The sequence below is a fragment of the Crocodylus siamensis genome, chromosome 2 (assembly GCF_052110815.1).
Source record: "Crocodylus siamensis isolate JL-2025a chromosome 2, ASM5211081v1, whole genome shotgun sequence".
NCBI lineage: Eukaryota > Metazoa > Chordata > Crocodylia > Crocodylidae > Crocodylus > Crocodylus siamensis.
This window is the reverse complement of record NC_143396.1, coordinates 170,394,668-170,418,490: the sequence shown is the minus strand read 5'-3', so window position 1 is coordinate 170,418,490 and position 23,823 is coordinate 170,394,668. Positions and strand designations below refer to the sequence as shown.

The 23,823-nt window shown below is 46.0% G+C and overlaps 1 protein-coding gene across 1 annotated transcript; it reads right to left on the bottom strand.

Moving 5' to 3' along the window:
* Positions 1-764: 764 nt before the first annotated feature.
* On the bottom strand, positions 765-21,901 carry LOC149871284 (pepsin A-like). Its single transcript, XM_090034907.1, has 9 exons — positions 21,821-21,901; positions 9,176-9,320; positions 8,066-8,183; positions 6,913-7,031; positions 5,922-6,121; positions 3,132-3,245; positions 2,463-2,607; positions 1,860-1,958; positions 765-1,088 (listed from the first exon to the last, which is right to left on the bottom strand). Exons 1-9 carry the CDS (start codon positions 21,874-21,876, stop codon positions 939-941), a joined length of 1,146 nt encoding a protein of 381 aa, XP_089891033.1. The 5' UTR covers positions 21,877-21,901; the 3' UTR covers positions 765-938.
* Between the last annotated feature and the right edge of the window lie 1,922 nt (positions 21,902-23,823).

Below are 23,823 nucleotides of genomic sequence, written 5' to 3'. Positions count from 1 at the left end.
CTGGCATTTGCATGTTTGGGGAATCCAGCAGACAAATGGGTTATTTGTCATCAACAGGTTATGTTCTCATGTGCTTTGGGCCCAACTCTCTAGGAGGAGCCTGTGGCACATACTGTTGCAAGAAAATGTTGAGCCATCCCTTTCTATTCCAGTCTTGTTCCCCCAGTGTCCCCTGCTCTGTGTGTGTCCACAGATGCTTATGTTGCTACTTCTGGCATTACCTGGTGAAATGGCTTTCCAGGTAGAAGCAGTGTCATCCAACCCTCATGCCTTAGCAAGTGCAGGATGGCTCTGAGTTTGTCATCTGGCTTCATATATAATGTATGGATTAAGTGTACACTGAGAGCTGGCCTAGCATCCCTTGGTCTGAGTTCCCTGCTTCCTGCAGTTTCCCAAGGAGCTGTCCACAGTACAGGTCACCAGCCCAGGGCCTAGAAGATGATTGTTAGCTCTGGTGACTTGCGCACTGTTATCACAAGTGTCTATCCTGCTGTCTAGCACTCTTGGGCAGGGAGAGCTGCCCAGGTATCCAGGGGTTAGTGTTCACACTCCCATGGCCCTGCTCTGATTCTGATTCAGAGAAAGGCTGTGGGTCTAGGTTTTGAGGACAGCTGGAGCAGCAGGGTTTGTCAGAGTAGCACATTAATGTTAAGGTGCAATAGAATAGGACATGGACAAGGATATGCCTGCCTTCTCACTCACTGGTGGGGTCCAGTTCAAGTTCTCAACTGTTCAGTCTATCAAAGAGAAACAATTCACTCCAACAGTTTTACATTCTTTATTCTGCTATGGAAGTCATAACAGCTGGTGCTTGCTTGCCAGTTTAACTCCCTGTGGGATCTGGGATCATCTGATTCATACATGTTGGGGTTCCAGAGAAGTGCAGACTGTCCAGAGCCAGCGCTTCATGGCCATGTTCTGGGAATGGCATTGTATGTTCACACCCCAGGAGCCAGGCCTACCTGGTGGTTGGCTCTGTCGAAGACGGTGTAGTAATGGCGGAGGAAGACATCACCAAGGATCCAGAATTGACCAGAGTCTGTGGGGATACTGATACCTTCAAAGCTGCATGTACAATAGCCTGTTGACTGCACCAGGGAAAATGCACAGGACAATTATAAGGTGGCAGGTCCACCAAGCCCTTGAGCAGCTGCTCCAGGGGACTCATGTATTGTAATGACCTGGGTTGCTGTGGGATCTCCATAGCTAAACTGCATTAGTTTGGGTGAGGACTTGGAGGGTCAGGGAGAAGGTACAGGAAGAGCCACTGGGGAGTTAGCACTGATCCAATGCAGCTTGCTGCTTTCAGGTCCTTGTGATAGCTAAAGAGGCTTTTCTGAGAGAGAGGGTCTTCTCTCCAGTGCCTTGCTGCTGTACTAAATCCTGCCACGTTTGTAACTGGGTAGGGTCTTTCCCTGGCCATTCCTCTATTCCTCTGTGGCCATGGGTTGTTAAAACTCTTGTTCCACCTCAGTGGGAAGGGCATAGTTTGATCACAGAGGAAGACAACTACTTCCTTAACCCCAAACACATCTACTTGGGAGCATAAGGGACTGCTATCTCTTTATTTAACTCCCCACTTATCTCTCCTGCTTTGGTGATATCCTGAGGTGACCAACGCTGTGGGCTAACCCCCTTGAATTTCCTACCCTAGGATTCCCTTGACCTTGACTGTTTCTCCTCCTGGATCCCCTAGGGGAAAGGCTTTCTGCACTTTGGGTATTAGGGGAAGACTCTGGGCTGTGTCTCAGTGATGTTTCTGGAGCCTCATGCCTTAGATTTGCAAGGGGCTGTTACTAACCTTGGGTATAAGTTCCTGCTAAGAGGCCCCCTGTCTGATTTCTGGTCAGGACACTCACCTGGGATATGTAGGCACTGGCAGGCAGAGGGAACTCAATGCCATGGATGATGAAGACGATGTCAGGCAGGTTGTTGATGTCATTGCAGCTCATCGTATACTGTAGGGAGGAAAGTAACACACAGGGAGAAGGAACAGTCACATGCCAGGTACTAAACTCTTCACCGAGGCAGATGGATTGGGGGGACAGAGGAAAGCTGCCTGGGATCAGAAATGGAGTTTAGATAACAGCCTCTCTGTAACTGGGCCAGCTCCACAGACTGAGCCAGGCACATCTGGATCTGAGAGCAAAAGCCCCACTAGCTGAAGGCTCCTGGTGCTGGTTCTAGCTTCCAAAGCTAAAGAACCAACTTTGAGAGGTCAGAGAGAGTCACAGATTATTACCCTCTCCACACAGTCTGGCCCCTAGAGGATGACAGAGAATCTCTCTGTGTTCACATGGGTCATAGGAGGGTGGAAACTGTAGGGCTGCTGGTGACTGACCATGTTTAATCCCATTCTCACTGATTGTAGCCTGTGGATGGACACATGGGGAGCCAATGGCTCAGTCTCACCTGTGTGTAGCAGAGACCTGCCAATTCTCACACCTTCTCCCTGCACTAACCTCACTATAGGAATTCTGGATGATGCCAATGTGTTTCAGGATGAGGAAGATATCATTTGGAGGCCCAATCAGCAGAGAGGTGCCAGTGTCAATGATGGCCTGACAGCCAGTAGTACAAGCAATGGCTTTGCCATTTATCATAATTCTGGAAAAGAGAAGATCAGGTGAATGATCCCAATAAGAGCTCTGATCTCATTCCCTCTCCTTCCTTCTCATTTCTTGAAGGCATGAACCTTCAGAGGGAGCCCTATGGGGAGGGGAGCTCTCCTACCATCCCATTGCTCCAACTGCCAAGAACTTTCTACTTCTGTCTCTTCCTAGATTATACTTTCCTTTGCTACTTGCCCTTGCTCCTTGTCTTAACCCCTGCAAATAAACAACATCACTTCATTGCTTGTGTAAGAGGGTCATGCGAGCACATTAAGCAGAGCTGGGCAGATGGTAGAGGGTTCCTGGTGTGCAAAAGCTTGGGAGCTGCTGGGACAACCTCCTTGGGGCTAAGACCCCTGCCCATTGTTCGCTAGAAGGTGCTATCATGGCTCTCTGCTTCTCATTTTTTCTGGATTCTGTAATTTGAGATGTCCCAGGCATCTCATCCCCAATTTCCTTGTCTTTTCCAATAACGCCAGGTGGCTCTGTGAGGGGGAAGCACCAAGCAGTGGTAGTTACCTGTCCATGGTGATTTGCCAGTAGGTTTCAGCAGACAGGGGGATCCATTTGAGGCTCCCGGAGTAGTAAGATGAGTCAATGCCACCAAACATCACAAAGCTTCCACTCTCTTTACTAAGAAAGGAGGAGGGAAGGTTATGGAAAATACTTAAGTAATTAGCTAAAGCAGCTACAGCAGACATGATAATTAGGACTGAGTTATATTGAACTACAGCCAGAATGGAACACTTCTCAGTGGAGCCAGGTATACTATCATCTAGCTATCAGAGATACAGTACTGTGAATAAGCAGCAGCCTGACTTTGATATCCCCTTGAGCTGTGTCCTTGGCAGGTCTCAGAAGCTAAACAAGGTTATCACAACAGTAATATTAATGACACAGTGGACGTATCTATACGAGAAGCTTTACTGTGCATTAAATTAAGCTAACATGCAAGAAAGCATCAGCATCTACATGTGCGCAGGACTTACTGCACAGTAAATTAAACTAATGTGCCTTTTGCTCGTTCCAAGAAATACAGGAGGTCTATACATGTGCTCCAGGGTGGAGGTGAGGGACACTTTAATTAGAGTGGTTCTGAGAGCTGCTCTAATTAAAATGCCTGCAGCATCATGTGTATTCAGTGCCCCACACTTCAAAATGGTGATAGAGGCACTTGAACTAAAGTTTGTTCAATGAGCTTTAGTTAAAGCACCTATACTACCATTTCAAAGTGCGGGGACACTGAATAGATGTGAGGTGTAAGCTGCTGGAGTACTTTAATTAGCATGCTCCAGCAGACTTGATTAATCTAAGTAGCACATGTTGGAGCAGACATCTGGCACATGAATAGGTGCTCACAGGTACTAGATTAATGGCACATTAGCTACTGCACAGTAGTGCACGTGTAGATGCTGGCCAGGAGCAATTTGCTTTCAGTCAGCCCAGAGATTGAGGGCCTGCTGTTGCCTGGCTAAGACCAGATGCAGGGGAAGGTGTGCCAGCTGCACGGGCTGTTGTCTCCCTGCCACATGGAGATTAGGACCCATTCTGATCTCCACATGGCTAGGAGAGCAACCAGTTCTGCTGCATCCCAGCCACATGGAGCTTGGGTCAGGATTTGGCTGGGTAGCTAGACCTGGGGTTTACAGTGGACATTAAGATGAATATGAGTCAGCAGTGTGCCCTTGTTGCCAAGAAGGCAAACAGCATACTGGGCCGCATTACTAGGAGCGTTGCCAGCAGATGGAGGGAAGTAATTATTCCCCTCTATTCTGCACTGGTGAAGCTATATTTGGAGTACTGTGTCCAATTTTGGGCCCCCCACTACAGAAAGGATGTGGACAAGTTGGAGAGAGTCCAGTGGAAGGCAACAAGAATGGTTAGGGGGTTGGGGGGCATGACTTATGAAGAGAGGGTGAGGGAACTGGGCTTATTTAGTCTGAAGAAGAGAAGACCGAGGTGGGGTTGGTAGCAGCCTTTAACTCAGGGGTAGGCAAAATGTGGCCTGCAGGCCAGATGCAGCCCATGAGGTCATTCTATCCAGCCCATGGGGCCCCTAAAAAATTTAGAAAATTAATATTTATTTGCCCCTGGCTCCCTGTCATGCAGCCCTCGATGACTTGCCAAAACTCAATAAGCGGCCCTCTGCCTGAAATAATTGCCCACCCCTGCTTTAACTGCTTGAAGGGAGTTCCAAAGACGACGGAGTTAGACTGTTCTCAGTGCTGGCAGATGATGGTCTCAAGTTGTAGCAAGGGAAGTTTAGGTTGGATATTAGGAAAAACCTCTCACTAGGATGATGGTGAAGCACTGGAATGGGTAACCTAGAGAAGTGGTGGAATCTCCATCCTTGGAGGTTAAGACCCAGCGAGACAAAGCCCTGGCTGGGATGATGTAGTTGGGGATGGTCCTGCTTTGAGCAGGGGGTTGGACTAGATGACCTCCTGAGGTCCCTTCCAACCCTAATTTTCTATGATCCTATGAAAATGAGTTGGCATAAAACTGGTTTTCCAACAAATCTTGCCAGTGTTATACAGGAAATATACCTCTTATCTGAAAACAAAACCGACAAAACTGAAATGTCCTGTTCAAAAACCAAAGGGTTCAGTGCCTTCTTGTAATTTATTTTTCATGCCTAATGCTTTCTGACTCTGAGGATGGGAAAGCATTCAACAGGCTTCCTAGAGAAGTGGTAGACCCTCTGTCCCTAGACAGGTTGGACAGACACTTGATTGGGGACTGGACTAGATGATCTTGTGAGATCCCTTCCAGCCCTACTTTCCAATGAAGCTATATCCCCATTCCTTTTTGTGGGCTGGGCTGCCCAGTCAGACTCCATTTCCCATGATGGAACTGCCCCCCATGCCCTGAATGGAAACAATTGTTCATTGTGTGATGTTATCCAATCAGGAAGATTTGTCTAATACAGAGGAAACAGACTGTGATACACCTAAACTACAACATAAACAAGTCACCTTGACATTACCTGATCAAAATCTATGGGGTTTTGGTATTTTGCCAGGAAGCTGATGCATTCCATCTAAAATAGCTCAGTTTCCAACCAGTTCTAGTTACTAGATTCATCTTATGTGAAGTCCCCTTACAGTTTTCATTAATGGTATTAGTCATTTTTGCTCCCTGAACTTCACTGGCTCAGTAACATGGATTGGCTGTTGCATTCCACCCCAAAGTTGGCTGGATTTGGGGAATTCTGGTATAAGCCATTCCTTCAGTGATTTTTCAGTGTGAGAAATAGGAAAGACGTGTGAATCCTACTTCTGCCAGATGCGGTTTCCAGCCATGACTTACGAGTTCAGGTAGACAGAGAAGAGATCCTGGGACACCAGGTTTTTTCTCATCATGTTGTCAAAGACAGGGGTTGCTCCCGAGGAAGAGATGCTAGGGAAGGCCAGACCCAGGATCCCATCGAAGGAGAGGAAGTAGAAGGTGAAAAAAGACTCAGTCGTGCTCAAGCCAAAGATCTGGTGGGTGATCTGAATGCCTCCAACCTTCAGGGAGAGATGAGGAAATTCAGACATATACTATGGGAAAAGCCACCCTGGCCCACCATAGGGACCTATCAGGATGGAGAGGTCTTTGCATTGCCTCAGAGGCTGTGTTTCTCTGTACTCTGCTCCCTCCCTCAAGTCAGTGTAGCCCATGAATGGTTTCAGTAAGTGGTTTGGCTCCGAGAGGCCTGACCTTGATGTCCTTTACTGTGGAGTTATTCAGGTGATGTGTGTGGATATCATGGTATAAATGAGATCAGAATGAGACCCTGGTATCTAGAACAGGTTAAATGAATATTACACATATCAAGAGTATGAAAGCTCTTTAACCATATTGGATGTAACAGCTGTCCCTGTGCTAGATGCTGGAGGGAAAACAGGATCTTTCTGCTCCAGGACAACCCCTTGCCTATAAGGGAAGTTCCCTAGAGCTGCTGATGGAGCCTATGACACAGTGGGGAGCATCACCAATTCCAGTCAATAAAGGACAGTGGTGCGCATGCACCCTAACCTGTTTGGTAGGACTCAGCACAGGGAATACTTTGCATGAAAGCAGGTATACAATCCAATAAAGCACAGATCTCTCATACTTCCTCTCTCTTTCTCTTTCTCTCCCTCACCCTCTCTGGCTTCATTCTTTCTCTTCCCTTCCTTTCTCTCTTTCTCTCTCTCTGTACCTTTTCATGCTCCATATAGGTTATGTTTTGGCTTCCCACCTCAGTCCCATCTTATTAAGCCTTCATCTCTCCTCTTCCTCATCCCAAAGTCTTAACACTTTCCGTGCCATTTACCTCAATGGTGTCATAAGCCAGCAAGCCAGTCATGATGCCAATACCATATTGAATGGCGATGCTCTGGTTTGTGGCCTGGTAGGTGGAGGAATCCTGTGGCCTGAAGCGGTTGTGGTGGGCTGCAAGGACAGAACAGTCAGCTGGTCACAGACTAGGCCTTCCTATAGCCACATGATTAAGACAAGGAAGCACTAACTCCTGGCTTGACATTTATGTTTTGTTACCTAAGATAGGCAGCAGCTCTTGCACTAGTGATTAGCATCTTTGCTCCATGTTCTACTGAACAAAAGTGCACACCTAGCACACAGACTTATATAACAGGTGGCAGGGACTTCAGAAAGTCATCTCATTCATTCACCTGCCCAAGGCAGGACTATACCTAGATCATTTCTGAGGGACATGGAAAATATCCAGTGGAGGATATTCCACAGCCTTCCCAGTATCGGATCCCAGTCCTTTGCTATTCTTAGAAGGAAAATATTATTGTCAATAGTTTGTCTAAATCTCTTTGGCTGAAAACTAAATCAAATGTGTCCCTTTCCATCCAGATTATATGTGCCACAAGGAAGACATTTTTCCAGTGAGCACAATGACATGGGCATCAAATGTTTGCTTTATTCTTGTCTAAGCTGGGACCCAGTCCCATCTCTGGCTGATTTATGGGACTCGTTATGTACAGAGCTCAGCTCTAAACGTGACTTTGTGACCAGACATCCTCACTGACACCCACTTCGCCTCTTCCCAGACGATGACTCGTGTATAGAAGCTTCCCAGTTTGGTTGGGAGCCTCTCTCATGTAGGGACCTTGACTGATCTCAGCTGTAGGTAGAGAGGGATTATTGCTCAGGCAAGCAGGTCCCAGATTGCATTTCCCCTTCAAAGAAGGACTCATCTCAGTTTGGGTGTAGTTTCTTGGACTCCACAGCTAGCTCACATCTAGCTCTATCAGGACTGTCTATAGCTTCCACACAGGGGGTTGTGATATGGGATTTGTATGGAGGGCATACATCTATACCACTAAACATGGGACTATTAGGACATATTACTAGGACCCATTCTTTGCCTCTGATGTCAGCCAGCTGGTGGGAGGGTGATGGCAGGACACTTCCTTTTTGCTGGTGTCAGAAGGCAACAGAGTTTGCAAGTGACTTACTGCAAGCTAGGCTGGAGCAGTACACGGAGGGCACCCACAGGTTGGAAGAGCCAGTGTCAAAGAGGACGGTGAATTCCTGGGGAGGGGTGCCAATGGAGATGGTCCCCATGTACTGAAGCTGTCAAAATAGGACAGAAACATATCACAGAAGAAACCATGGCTATCCAGGAGCCAGATTCAGAGTTTTTTTACCAAATGATTTACACCAGCTGAGGGGCTGAGTCAAGGACTCCTTGCTAAAGGGAAAGCCTGAACTAATGTTTCTCTAGCACTACATTGCCCAGCACTGCTCCTAGTAGCTGCTGGCAGTCCAGCACTGAAAGGTGATCTCTAAAACTTATTTATGCCTGTGCTGGTGTGGCCCCACTGGTGTGGGCACATGGGCCCCCAGCTATTTTGAAGCTGGACAGCTCTGCTCTGTTTCATAGCATCCTAGCCATAGCTGGAGACAAAATGTCTCAACAGAAGGATTGCATACAGGGCTGTGGTAGTGAAAAGATGGGGCATGCATGGGAGTAGCAGAACTGATCAGCTCCTGACAGAAGAGTGAGGAAGCTTTGCGGAGTTAAAGGAGAGCTAATCATTTGTAGGTAACAGCTTGAAAGGATGGGGAAATAAGGAGTCAGGAGCTGGGCACCAGCAAGCTTGCCCTCCTCAGGGTTCAGAGTGGTTCGTGCTGATGAGCGGGCATCTTGGCTTTCTTTGATTAAAAAAAAAATCTCAAATTTTCAGATATAACACCCCCTACCCCACCTCCCTGCAAATGCACATTTTTCCATGATCAGACTAGATGATCTACTCAGGTCCCTTCCGACCCTAGAAACTATGAAAATGAAATGCCACTATATATATATTTCTTATATATTTCATACAGAGTGATGTTTCATTTTAGTCAAAATGTGGATTTTGGGTTTGGTTTTTTTATATCTGAAAATTTGAGATTTTTTATCAGGATCCCTGCTAATGAGTGAGAATGGGGGTGAATGTATAAGAATTTTTTGCAAGAAGAGAACATATTCACTCAAGTGTCTTCTCCCCTACCATGGGGCACTAGCCAAGACTCTCAGGTGCTTCCTGTAGTCAACAAATCCACTGTTCTGCCATACTCACATCCATGTAGTTTGTTATGAGCTCAGTGCCAATCTTGGGGAAGTACTTGGAGGCCAGGTTACGAGGATCTTTCTTCAGGAAATCGCCTAACAAGCCTTGTTCCTTAAGGTTCTGCCTCATGGATTTTCTTTTCTTGAGGGGGACCCTAAAGAACAAGGGATTGGAGAGAGACTAATCAATAACGAAAGAGCCATAGACCAACCCAGCATCGAGGGGACACAATGCAACTCAGCTTTTGCACTGCATCAAAACCTCTTATCATTCCTGGGTGGGATAAGACCAAATTTTGCTGAAAGCTGGTAAAAGTTACTTGCAGAAATCCCAATGTGCTCGGATTATGTATAAATCATGTTATAAAAGATTGTCTTTTTCCTTGCTTTCAAAAGTGAGCAGAGGCACACAAGAAGCGTGTTTACAGATAGAGAGCTGAGGGATAGAGAAACTCAATGACCTGCCCAGGGACAAGCAGGTGTTCTGGGAGGGAACAGGGATGTACTTTCTGGTAGGGCAAGAAGCTGACCTTGGATCTTCCATATCCCAGTCTAGTACCTTTACAACCAGAGCTTTCCTCTTCATATCTATGTTGTGTCATGCTTGTAGAAATCAGAGGATGCACTGGAACACGGCATGCAACAACTCCAGCCCACACTTGCAGGACTTACCTTTCTCCTGATGCCATTGTAACATCACGACATCATTATGGTAAAGACACTCTACAACTTATGGGTGGTAGTGCTCATTGCATTTTCCCCTCTGAAGAAACAGGAGTGAAAAGGGCCTCCTTAGACACCGAATTCTGTCCCTGTTATTGCAGGCAACCACACCACATTATTCTTTCCTGAAATGTATGAAGCTTTATTTGCAGAGTTGGAAAACAAGCTGGTTTTCTTGCCAGTTGATCCTGTATGGATTAGTTCTTCATCTGTATGCTATCCTAGAGCAAAATAACTTATAGCAACTGCCTACGGTCCTGGATCTTGTGGATTTCCAAAATGCTTGAATCATCTGGATAGGGAATCATTGTAGGAAAATTGTATATGTAAATATTAACATTTTGGTTATTATATGGCTTTGTAGAGTTGGAAAACAATATAGGACCCCATGCATAGTGGCTACATAGGTACATAGTTGGTGTATGGTGATGCAGTCTAGGATGTGCATGCAATCCAGTTGGTCACGCAGCCTATGCAAACCCAGGGTAAAGTAGGTAGGAAATTTCAGCATGGCCCTGTAGAAAGAAAAGAGATGAAACCCCATGCATGGTAACCGTATCAGTAAAGTGTTGTCAGGTTATAAAACATTCTCAGACAATGGCTTTAGCATGCGGTGTATGTAGATCAGTTTTCGTAGTTTACATAGTCCCCAGCACAATCAATCAGATTATTAAAAATCAGTATCAGAATGCACAGTGTGCAGTGAAGACAAAGCAAGTGTCAATGAAATGCTTTGATGGTAAAGTTGGTGTCAGGAAAGGCTTTATCACATCCTTCTTTTTATGTGGAGTTGTTATGGCCTCCATTATGCAACAGACCATGTGCATAGCTAGTGAGCTTGGAGACTTGGGCTTTCCACATGACATCTGTGTCATAAATAAACCAGCTGCAGATATGTAGTAAATAACAGATGCTCTTGCAAATTCTGGCAACCAAACAGGTCTTATGAATAAATCAAAGATGGAAGTTATGAAAGTTAATTTTTATAGCAATACTTCTATTTGGAAGGTGAAGTCTTTACAATGTTAGCAAGCTCCATGCACCCAAGGAGCATCATTCACAACACTGGAGATGATGACATACGTGATGTAAACTTCTGACTGGGTGAAAGTAAGTGCTGTAGTTAAAAAATTTGGTACAGCATGGAATTCTGATGTGGTTAGCAAGGACACCAACATTAAGGTCTTTAGCTCTTATAGCTTAAACATTCTTCTCAATGGGGCAGTGTTCTGGAAAGAATAGTGAGCTCATCCAGTGCAAATGGAATAGCTTTCCATCAAGGTGTCTCTCTGAAATGGACTGATAGACAAAGTAATGAAGAGGTCCTGGAATGGATAGAGCTATCTACAATACAAGAAATAGGTCAGAACAGGTGGACATATGTGAGACATGGTTTAAAGATACCTGGTTGTAAGTGACCCAAACAAGCATTTCTTGGGTGCCCCCCCAGAGCAATGATGGGGGGGGAGGGTTATAAGCCAAAGTTAGGGGTGATTAGCCATGGTTTGACCTCTTCCTTATGCATGTGATGAGAGTGAGAATCATGATAATGATGCCAGCAGCCTGTAAAACAGAACCCAGGTATGCCTCTAATTTTTAGCTCTTTCCCAAGGGGTGACTTAAATCTCCTTCCCTTTTCTCTTGATGAACTTTTTTTATCACAGCTTCTCCTCTTTCCTTGTAGGATTAGGTCCCAGGTTGTTTTTCCTTAATACTGAGGCTCCCCTACTCAAAGGTACTCTTTGCTACACCGGACACTGGGTGCTGAGCTTTGAGAAATCCAACAAGCTGGCAAGGAGCACAAATCCCCAGCTCACAAGACAGTAAGGTAACTCCACTGGTAACTCCATGAAGGAAGAGGTCTAAAAAGAACAATGCACAGTAAAACAGAGAAGGGAAATTATTGGGGGAAAAAAAACATCTAGAAAAGGAGAGAACTAGTATTCAAGAATTTAAAAAACAAACTGGTTCCCTTCCTCCTAGCATAAACAAACTTTCCCTAGATCCCACCTCTGTCCCTAGCACTGGCTTGGAGTGAATAATTTGGTCAAGGTTGTATGTCTCGAGGCGAATTGTTCTCGGTGCTGTGGTGCCAACTTGCTTAAATAAATGTTTCCTTGCTTTTTCATCCTTCTTGGATGGGGCAGAATTGTCTTCTAATTTAGCTGTGCTCACTGATATCTGCAATATCTACTATTGTGCTCACTGATGCCTGCAATCCCCCTGCTTTTGAAGGGAGCAGCTGGATCTGATTGCTCTCATGGTTGCTGCAGTGAAGTAGTCACTGTATTCTTAAAACTAGAGTCACAAGACATGCAGCTACACCTCTAATTATCACAAGGGAAAAGATGGTGAAGTTTTAGTGCCCAGTAGCTTACCCATATATATATTCTTATCCCAGGATAAGTGAAAGGTTGCCTATGTGTGCTTAATGCTCTTTCCCTGAGTGCTATCTGTTGGTGAAGGTTCTGTCTGCGTTGATCGCAACTGCCGTGGAAGTCAGGGAGTATTCCTGTTCACCTGCCTGTTGTGTTGAGGCCTCATGCCCATCGATCTGCTCTTAAGTTTCTCTTGATCTAAATAGGCTCCAGGATTGTGTGTCTATATAGACTCCCTGGCTTGCTTCCTAGACACTGTTTGTCTGTTCACTCTTCTTAGAAATGGGATTGCCAGAGCCAGGAATGACTCCCTAGAACCCTCTGGGAGTCAGAACACGTGATAATGAACACACACAGACACACAGGCTTTGTTAAGTGTTCCTCAAAACCCAGCCACTCTTTAGTATAGACCACACAAAAGGGATACACCTCCAGACAAAAAATTACAACAATAAAACATCAGCTAGGCAGAAAAGGAAATGGGCTTGAATCAACAAGGCGATGCTTATTGGCGACATGTAGGAGGTGCACGTGAGTGTACATGCATCCCCTGAGATTGGCAGTGCACCCCTTGACAGAAGGGCCACTGACACTGTCGGTGGTGCCTGCAGGTGGTTGCCACTCACCAGCCAACCCCCCCCCATCACCAACACCGCTGGCAGCATCAGCGGAAGATCACCGACTGCTGTTGGCTGCTGCCAGCGCTGCCAGTGGTGTCTGCAGGTAGCCACCAACCGCTGGTCGGCACTTGTCACCCCCCCATGACAGCCAGAACCAGAGGGATTAATAAGCAATAAATATGTGCTTCTTAGAGGCATTTGGTATTTTGCCTAAACAGGTAATATTAGGTAATATAAAGCTTGTAAGTTTGTAAACCGCAAATGTAACTTGTCTGTCATAAGTTTAAACAAAATGATAAAATTAAGTGTTTGTGGAACTGACTGGGCCCCATAGGCAAAGCTGTAGATGTGAGATTAGCTGACCTAACGGTTTCTGCTCAGGGTTCAGCTTTGACAATAAAAACTGGATCCAACTGCCTGGCACACCCAACACATTCCAGGAAAGCACATCCCAAGAAAGCATATTCAAATGAAACCTAAAAGGGGTTGGGGCTTAGGCAGAACAATGCCAATTTCAAACCTAAAGGTGCTGCATTATAAATTGCTTATTGGATAAACCCGAGTCTGGGTGGTAACCTTTTATGATAATTTTAACACTTTTCAGTCCCATAGGGTAACAGCTATAGGGCAACATTATGAATAGCTCTAAAGCCAACAGATTAGCATAAAACTAGGTATAAAAAGCACATGCATCAGGTAACCAGCAGGAAGGAGGGAACAGAACAATCATTTTTGTTCCATGCCCGGACCCCGGGCTCCCGGTGTGAGTGAGGAGCAGGTCCTGATCAAGGGACCTACCCCGGTAATCCCTCTGACAGCTTCGATTGGAGACACCTGACTTCACTGGAATCACTTGATGTGCACCTGGCATTGAGGGACTAGCGATAGGTTACCAGCCCATGTCTGTTTGTCTGTTGTTTTGAACAGCCCAGTGGCTAATACCCTCACAGTGCTCAGTTGGCCTGTGACAGAATTGATCTATCTGTTGTTATTATCTGTTATTTACTATTAGCTCTTTAATACTGCATTATCTGCTTATTGCATTTATATTTCTGTCAATTGGTGTGTGTGTAAGCTATAATAAATTTGCCTTCACTTTGCTCCCAACTTTGTCTCCTTGATCTGAAAGTGAATCAAACAGCCCAGTTGGCCTCAGAAAAAATTGATACACTCACAGTACCCAGCTTGCCTGTGACACCCCCTGCCCCCACCAGTCTCCAGGGGCACATGTTGTTCATGGTAGTGCTGGATGAGCATTATAGCTTCCTGCACCCCAATCTCCTCCCTGACCTGTTAAAACAAGTTCCATGCCCCCACTTCCCTCCCAGATATAATTCTATTGTTCAGTTCATTCATTGCCAAAAAAATGTGGGTTCTGGCAGTCAAGGACACAGTGCCCTTGATTCAGTGGCACAGCGAGGCTAGGGGAAGTTTGGCTTATAGGAAGAGCAGCCAGGCACAGGCACTTGGATGTGATCATCATTGGGGCATTATGGGACATTATTGAGCTATCTGAACAGACAATGGGGGTTGATTTGGGCCAGACTAAGCCTATCACCATTGCTTTGTTTGTAAATGGTGCTTGATTACATTGCCCTGGCTGCCAGTTCTAAGACACAATTGACAATTATGAGTATGTGGAATTTTTTAAAAGGTTCGTTCAAGACATGTCTATATAACAGCCCTGCCAAGTTTCCCAGTGACCTTTTGTGACTCAGTTGTTGTCAGAATACCTTGGCCTAGCAACTTCTTGGGCACAAACAGCTTTCCTAATGTCTCAGAAAACCAAATCCAGCAGTATGTAGGCAACGGAGCAGGAGGCTGATACATCCATCAACTGGGGCCCCAACTGGACCTGGCAAGAACTGAAGGACTTGATTTATATTTGGTCAGAGGAAAAGATCATAGAGTAGCTGGAAAGTAGGAGGAATAAGTCGGTGTATACCGCAATAGCAAAAGAAATGCAGGTGCAAGGGCACAACTGGACCCAGTGCTGGAGCAAGGTCAAGGTCCTGAGATGTGCATTTCATCGGCCCAAGGATTTCATAGATTTCATAGACATTAGGGCTGGAAGGGACCTCAGAAGATCATCGAGTCCAGCCCCCTGCCCAAGGGGCAGGAAGTCAGCTAGGGTCAAAGGTTCCCAGCAAGATAAGCATCCAAACTTTTCTTGAATGAGTCCAGAGTAGGGGCCTGCACCGCTTTTGGAGGGAGTCAATTTCAGGTCTTGGGGGCTTGGACAGTAAAGAAGTTTTCCCTTATGTCCAGCCTAAAACAGTCATATAAGAGTTTATGACTGTTGGTCCTTGTTATCCCTTGGGGTGTTCTGGTGAACAGACGTTCCCCCACGTCCTGATGCTAACTTACATAGTTATAGGCAGCCACCAGGTCACCCCTGAGCCTGTGCCTTTCTGGGCTGAAGAGTCCCATGGCTATCAGCCTGTCATCATAAGGCCTATTTTCTTGCCCTCTGATTATGCGAGTGGCTCTCCTCTGGACTCTCTCAAGCTTCTTGACATCCTTCTTGAGTTGTGGAGCCCAGAATTGGATGCAGTACGCCAGCTGTGGCCTCACCAAGGCTGAGTACAGCAGGAGGATGACATCCTGAGATTTGAGAAGCATCTATGGATGCAAGCCAGAGTTTTATTTGCTTTACCATCTGCGACATCACATGGGTGGTTCATGTTCATTTTGTGGTCAGTCATGACCCCCAAGTCTCTTTCAGCTGTGGTGCTAGCATGCATAGCACTGCCATGCCTATAAGCATGCTGCAGGGTTTTTTTCCCCAAGATGGAGTACCTTGTATTTTTCAGTATTGAACATCATGAGGTTTGTTCATTTACTAAGCTTATCCAAGTCAGCCTGGATCACTAGCCTATCCTCAGGTGTGGATAGGTTAGTAGATATGCCCCACAGTTTAGTGTCATCGGCAAACTTGGCCAGTGCACTTCTGACACAAATGTCCACATCGTTGATAAAGATGTTAAAGAGAACCAGTCCAAGGACAGAGCCTTGGGGAACACCACTGGTCATAGAGCACCATAACGATTTGCTTCCGTTGATTACTACTCTCTGGGTCCGACCTTGGAGCCAATTTCCTAGTCATTAGACTGTGGGGTAGCCGAGGCCACAGTTGGCCAATTTTTCCATGAGGAGTTCATGGGACACCAAATCAAAGACTTTTTTAAAGTCCAGACATATGACGTCAATATCTTCTCCCTTGTCCAGGTGATATGAGATTGATCAGGCAATACCTACCTGCAACAAATCCATGCTGGCTGTTCCTCAGGATGTTGCCATCAGCCAGCTTATCAAGAATTTTTCTCCAGAATCTTACCAGGGACTGAGGTCAAGCTGACTGGCCTATAATTACCGGGATCTATTTTCCGCCCTTTCTTGAAGATGGGTACCATATTGGCCTTCTTCCAGTCTTCAGGTATTTCATCTGAGTGCCATGAGTTTTCGAATATTTTTGCCAATGGTTGGGCTATGACACCTGCCAGCTCCTTGAGTACTCTAGGGTGTAATCTGTTAGGACCAGCTGATTTGAGGATTTCTAGCCTCTCAAGGTGTTCCTTTACAAGGTCTACACCGATGCTGGTATAAATAGGCCCTCACCCTGCCCGTCCCACATCATGCTAGGCAGGACGGTTCCTTTGGGCTGATGAAAGACCGTCACAAAGTATCCATTGAGTAGGTTGGCTTTTTCCTGAGTGTCGGTTATCAGTTGTCCCATTTGGTTCAGCAGAGGTCCAATGTTAACCTTGCTTTTTATCTGACTCCCTACATATCTGAAAAAGGACTTTTTATTATCCTTGATAATAAAAACTCCTTTTTCAGATATGTAGGGAGTTATCAGATATGTAGGGAGTTTTATTATCCTTGATAATAAAAACCAGATGGAGTTTGGTTATAGCCTTAGCTTTCCTGGTCCACTCCCTGCAGGCAGGGACCAGTGCTGATCACTCTTTCTTGGTGGTGATTCCAGCCTTCCATCCTTTATAAGTCTCTCTTTTTAGGTGTAAAATGTAGGAGGTCCTCAAGTTCTCTGCTGAGCCAAGGGGGTTGCTGTGCCCTTTTTGTACCCTTCTTCTGAGACAGGATGACTGAGAACTCTTGTTCTGAGGCAGGGTGCACAATTGCTCCTTTCTACAACCAGTCATTGTCTCCAAGGATGCAGGTGAGGCTTCCTGACTTCGGTTGTTTGAGACTGGCATTGTCCTGGAGCGCATACCTATGGAAGGAGCTTCTGATCATCTTCAGAGGGAAACTGTGAGCATGTCAGAGCATAGATTCATAGATGCTAGGCTCAGAAAGGACCTCATCAGATCATCGAGTCCAACCCCCTGCCTAGGCAGGAAAGAGTGCTGGGGTCAGATTACCCCAGCCAGATGCCTATTCAGTCTTCTCTTAAGGAGCAGGCATTTTTGCTCTTTCCCAGTAAAGGAGGTGATGAGGACATCGTCTTCCACAACTGGTATGTCTAGCCATTGGGAACTGACATCCCAACATGTAAAATGACACCTGAGATTAGGCTGGGCTTTGCAGGCGGGAGGATGGGGGGGATGGGTGAGTGCAGACAAATGACATGATATGTGGAAGCATATCCGTAAAAACCATGCACAGTGGACGCATGGTAATGGCTGATAAATTTCTTGGTTAGGTCCTGATCACTGTTACTGTTACTTGGTTGATTGCATGGTGGGGAGGGGGGGACTGGCGGTTCCAGGTTTGTCTGCCAGCCTGCTGCCTCTGCTGTCTGCCGCATTGGCCATGGGGCACCCTCCCTGCTTGCAAATAAAGGCTGATAAATTGTGAAGTGATTAGGTCCTGCTTTTCCCCCACCTGTGCCTGTGACAGTATCAGTTGGTTGCCTGGGTGGTGGGGTTGGTCTGTCTGTTTGCTTTCCTGCCTGCTGCCTCTGCTCTCTGCTCCTCTGGCCGTGGGGTGCCCTCCCTGCTTGCAAGTAAAGGCGATAATAAAGTATGATAAAATGATAAATAAGTAAAACAAAGATAAGTAAAAAAAGAATGATGAAAGAACAAATAAGTAAAAATGATAAATAAAGTGGTTGGCTCCTGCTTTTCCCCCACATTTAATGGTGTCAGTTGGTTGCATGGAGAGCACGTGTTGACAGGTGTTGGTCTCGGTCTGTTTGCCTGCATACTTGCTGGCTCTGCTCTCTGCCCTACTGGCCATACGGTGCCCTCCCTGCTTTTCTTGTGTAGCTTTTTCATTGGAAGTGGTTGGCTCCTAATTGCTTTTCCTCACATGTAACTGTGTGCCAACTCTGTCACTATGTACCCAGCACCTCTCAGTAGTCTGGCTCTATCACTGTTGAAAAGTAAAAGCTAAGAAACTGGGCGGGGGTGTGTGTGGGGGTTAACTTTTATATTTATTTTTAAAACATTGCTAGGTCCATACTCTAAAAGTAGAGCAATCTACCATTCTGGCTTCCACCCAAGCTGGAGGTCACCTCAGAATCCAGCCTCTATTTGAACTCTTGTCTTCTAGCACTGCTGGTGCCAAAGGAGTTCTGAGTACAGAGAAATGCCTGGCTGCTGCTCACTTTACACTCCCAACACAACGCCTTTCATTTCTCATCAGTACCCTGATAAGAAATGCAAATGTTTCAATTACATGTATCAAAATGTTCTCAAGGGAAAGATTGGAAGAAGTGTCAAAGTTTAAATTTCATCTTTATGGGGCCATAACCTGAAAAATGGGGGGAGGGGGCGGAGAGGATGGGAAGCTAAGGGATGTTTCCTTAGTAAGGGCTGAGGCACAGGACATGATAATATGAATATACCCTACCATTATACCTGTAGAAACAGGAAGTGAGTTCATGATATATAACCCTGAACTGATGTTACTTACCCAGATCTCATGCAAGAGTTACACCTGCAAAATCAGGTTAAACTATAGTAGGCATGTCTACATGTGCAATTATGGTGCCTGAATAAACTTTGGAGCTTATTGCTCTGGAGTTTATTCAGGTGCAGCACATGGAGCCCAGGTGGAGCAGCTCCAGCCGGCAGGGGGCCCCAGGGATCACTGCCAACCAACTGCTTCCCCTAGCTCAATGTGCTGTGCAGGGACTGGCTGGGGCATAGGGGAACTTCAATGCAGGGTTAGCTGGCAGACACCCCCTGTACTGAAGCACCCTTGTGCCCCAGCCATCCCCTCCAGTTTCAACATGTGCGCTGCTGCAGTTCTTTACTTTGCAACAGGATAGTATTTGTATCTACAAGTACTATCCTGCTGTGGGGTAAATTACTTTACTCCAGCCCAACAGGATGTGTAGATGCTGAGATGTTTACTGCGCAGCTAATTAGTAGGCCTGTGCCAAGTGGCTAGTATTCACTTCAGATAAAGATCCACTCCTGCCTGGCAATCCCCACTGCCCCCTGCTGCATGGGGGGCTCTGCAGGAGAGGTGAGTACCAGGGTTTTTCTTGGTTTTTTTTCCTTAAAGGGCCAGAGCTGGCCTGGGTGGGGCACCCGTGGGGGGCTGGGGAAATGGGAAGGGGGGGTTGGGGGCTCGTGTAGAGCCCCCCACGCAATGTGGGGCAGTGGGGGGTAGCAGGGATCGCCACCCTCTGCCTGGCAGCACCCGATGAGCACCAGGGCTTTTCTTTAAAGGACCAGGAGCTGAGGCGGGTGGGGGCAGCATAGTGGGGCTGGAGGAAGGGGGTTGGCGGGGCTGGGAGACTGGGGGGGCACTGGCAGGGGTCCCCCCATGGTCCCCTCCCCCACCCCTAGTACTTACCAGCACGGAGTCCAGCTGCAGCTCCCTGCTGCAGCCACTGGGGACTGCCCGAATCATCAAAGCACACCAAATCTTTTCCAAAGATTCAGAGAGCTTTGAATCAATTCACACCTTTAAATTGGTCCCCTGATTGGATTTGGATTGGGAGATTTGGCCACTGAATCAGGCCAAATCTCCTCCGAATCGAATCACCACCTGAAGTGTCGCACAGCCCTCCTAATTAGTCAGCTACACAGTAAATGCACCTAGGAGTATAAGTTAAAACTGATGCAAGCAATGTGTCTGCTTCTGTCCTAGGGTATCTGGTTGTTCAGTGCAAACAGGCTGTTCTTAACTCCTCCACTGTCTAGTGCCAAAGCTATGTAATAAATGCCCACTGTGGCAACTACGTGAGAAGAGGTCACTGTCACTGTCAATTTTTGATACCAGCGTAATTTACTTTGGTGTACAAAACCAACGTAATATACACCAATGTTACTGTGTCATGTATGTAGGCCCTGAGATTTGACACAAACGATGTCCCTGCAATATTTTAAGTAGCAATATGGGAAGCATAGAGGAACTACAGTGGAATATGAAAACATCCACTTCTTGGTCATATGGCCCTGTAATGGCACTGTGGAGTGGGAGCTGAGGGCCTTCACATCTTGGACTACAGGTTTGATCCAGTCAGGAAGTCAGGAACCAGGGTCCTGATGGATTCCATTGGAGGTGGGGTATTATTGCTCTGGGCTTAGCAGGGTCTCTTGAGGGAAGCCCTTACACATTTATTTATTTGATTTGGCCACATCCTAAGCTTGGCCAGTCCCAAGGGTGATCTCTGCAGCTTTTCTCCTCCAAGTGTGAGCCTCCAGGCTTCAGCACCCTTGTTTTTCACTGCACTCTCCTCAGCAGGTTCACATGAATTAAGACTCCTATTTAGGGAATTTGACCCCATTCAGGAACCTGTGTGCCCAGTGAGTCTTGGCTGTAATGCAGCACACTTTGCACAAACCAAGATGGCTTTTGTTAGTAGAGGGGGAAGAGCCCTAAGGTTAGTATGGCTAAGTCAAGCCTTACCGCTCAGTCCATCCAAGGAGAGCCATCTGCCTGGCTTACCCAAAGGGTTGTGAGAATCATCTCCCCTGTGGGGTTGGGTGACCCTCTGTACTGCACAGCAGACAGACCTAAGCCCAAGAACCTTTCCACCCAAAATTTTTGACCTGCTGCTTTTTCTCTTCTGGGTGATATGATAAGGGTTAATGTTTGCCCAGGAATCTTCTCCAATGCACTCCATCTATAGATGCCAATTCCATTCAGTTCTTGATAATACATTTCTACCAACTCAGAGAGTATGCCCTTTCATGAGGACTCACATGTCCTAGTCTAGTGGAAAATTTGACGCCCCCTCCAGGAGGTAGTGGACTGACTGAGTTGTGCATATTGTTAATAAAAATCATACACAGTTTCTTAGATTCCCCACGATCTGGAACTGAGCTATGGAATTTTTCATCTCTAGTCCATCAGTGGCACTGACACACAAAGTGTAAAATAAATTGAAGGCTGCCAATCTGAGACTGAATCCAAAGAAATGTGAAGGGTTTCAAACACGAGACAGTTAACCTTGGGGTGCATGATCAGTGAGGTGAATTCCCACTGACAAAAATTAAACCTAGGCTGTAAACAACTGGCCAGCTCTCCAGATCTTCACAGATGTGCAGAGTTTTGTAAGACTCTGCTGCTATTATGGAAGGTTTATTTGTGGGTTTGCCAGTACTGAAGAGCCATTGTATAAATTGTGATAGAAACTGAAATCATTTAGATGGTCAGGGGCTTGTGATTTTGCATTTCAAAAGCTGAAAAAGATTCTTCTGATAATTTTTGTTGTGGTTGATCTGCATTTCAGAATGCATTTAATATGTGCTTGGAGGCATCATTGACATAGGACAAAGAGGACTCAAGAGTTGTGGGGTTTATTACAAGAAGAATCAAAGGTTTCTATGAGAAGAACAGTGTCAGAGCCTAAAAGAAGCTCCCAGCAATGGTAGAACAGAAATTAGAGAAAGAAAAAAATCCCAGAACATTTACTTGGAAGTAAAATTATTTTGGGGTGATATGTAAATATACAAACAGAATGATGCTGTATACAAACAAGTAGTTAAAGTGAAATATTCTCCCTCTACTCACTTTGTCACCAAGCAGTGTGAGAGTCCCACCAAACTCAGCAGCAGCAGCCACTTCATGATGTTCCCTTAATGCCCAAGTTGTTCGTGAAAGGAAAAGTGAGTGCTAAATAGGGCTGATGTTTGCACATTGCTCCATATATATATATATATAAATAGTCCACAGCAGAGCATACTTCTCTCGTGACCCTGCTTAGAAATGCAAATGTTTCTGATAAGATCTATCTAAATGTTCTTACAGGGAAGAACATTTCCTGTAATTTGCAACTTCTCACGTTCACTAGGGCTGTGCCCTAACAGAAAGGGGAATCCTTGAGAGGGAACCCGTGAGCAGAAGGGAATGTCTTCTGACCAACGTTTGAAAAGCAATGTCTCCAAGCTGGTTTGAACAATAGGACAGGAGGTGCAAAGGAATGGCAATGGGAATGCAGAAACATTTGCCTCTTGGTCACTGGCTCCACTCTGGCCCCATATTAGGAGCAAAGGTTCTTTCATGGGATTGAGGGATGAGGTCTGGAGTCTTCCACACCTTTGGCACCATTTTAATTTGATCCCAGGTCCTCACAGACAGCTGCAGTCACAAGACTGGGAAATAAAATGGGGGGCACCAATGGGCTGGACCAGCTGGCTGACTCAGGCAGTGGATTATGGAGCCTTTCACATCAGGGCACTGACTCCAACACACATTTCCAGAGCCATAGTCTCGTTTCCACATTCAGTGGTCTCCATCCAGCTCTGGGTTGGACAGCTGAATGTGGGGAAGGATGAGATGTTCAGACTTGTTTTAGGATTGAGACTAGGGGAGCAAGAAGTGAAGGCTCTTAATATGTGTCAGCAAATGGTAAACTGTGTTCGGGAATGATACCGGGAGTAGTGGTGGACTATGGCCACTGCTGGAGTGAAAGGGGCAGGGAGATGTCCAGCCCTCCTCTGAGAGGGGAGAAGGTCACAGTGATGTAGCTCTCGAGGAGAAGGTCCTGGATGTCTCCCATCTGCAGGGAGATTACTTGGATGTGGAACAGTTCTTCATCACAGTGTGAGACCCAGGCCTCCGTCTGTAGTGAGGCCTCATGGTTTACCCCAACACTGCACCCAGGCTATATGCCAGTGAGCCAGAAAGGTGCCTTATCTGAAATCACAAGGGGAATCACATGAGATTAGAGAACAATATTTACTTTGTGTTTTGCCTATCAGGCTCCTGACCCTGTTGTTGCAGAAATTGCTATGGTTCGTTTCTTGGGAGGCAAAGAATTCTCAGACACACGCTATTAGCAATACAAAAGGTATATTTGCAAATAGGGTCAGAGCGAAGACAAAAGACCACACTCTGCCCGCAGGGTAAACTTCTCAGCAGGCTTTATCCCCTCTCTCCTGGGCATGTGTGCAAAAGCAGGAACTCTTACAACTCATTTCCGGTTCATACAAACATATATGAAATGACGTCACGTCATCCGTCGCATGTGCATTATAATTAACTACTTAAGTATGCGGGGCGGATAGGCTTATATGCATTAGCTAATTACGCCTGCTCAGAAAGCTCTTTAGGTTACCAAAAGTTCAAACCCCGCCCCCCCTTTCCAAGGACACAGCCAATTAAATCACAGCCTTTGTAGTTTATAAGAGTAGAGGCAGAGGAGTTTGAAGGTATGTGTGATTTAGTGTTACAAAGAGATAGTAAATTAGCGAGATGTCCTTGGTGGTGTTTCTTCTCTACCTCCTCCTCCCACCAGGGAGAGCTGGCAGCTGTGCTGTTCTAACAACACTATTCATAATGCATTTTTAATAATATTTCTAACAAAATCCCCCCTCAAGATGCTTTCTGCTCTTTACTTTATTTAGGCAAATCAAGATAATTACGAGGAATTTTTCTGAGGACCATGACTTTTGCTGCAGTCTGTGCTTTTAGAGGGACTGCTGCGACCTGCATCCCTTCTACTGTGGTGGTTATCAATCTAGTGAGACAAGGAATCAGGCAAGGGATAAAAATCAAACCAGTCAGAGCAGACA

Coding starts and splice junctions, on each gene's coding strand:
- LOC149871284 (XM_090034907.1), bottom strand. CDS start 21,876: ATGAAGTGGCTGCTGCTGCTGAGTTTGGTGGGACTCTCACACTGCTTG. Junction 8,184..9,175: donor TCATAACAAACTACATGGAT/GTGAGTATGGCA, acceptor CTATTTTGACAG/CTTCAGTACATGGGGACCAT. Junction 1,089..1,859: donor CCAGTGCCTACATATCCCAG/GTGAGTGTCCTG, acceptor TCCCTGGTGCAG/TCAACAGGCTATTGTACATG.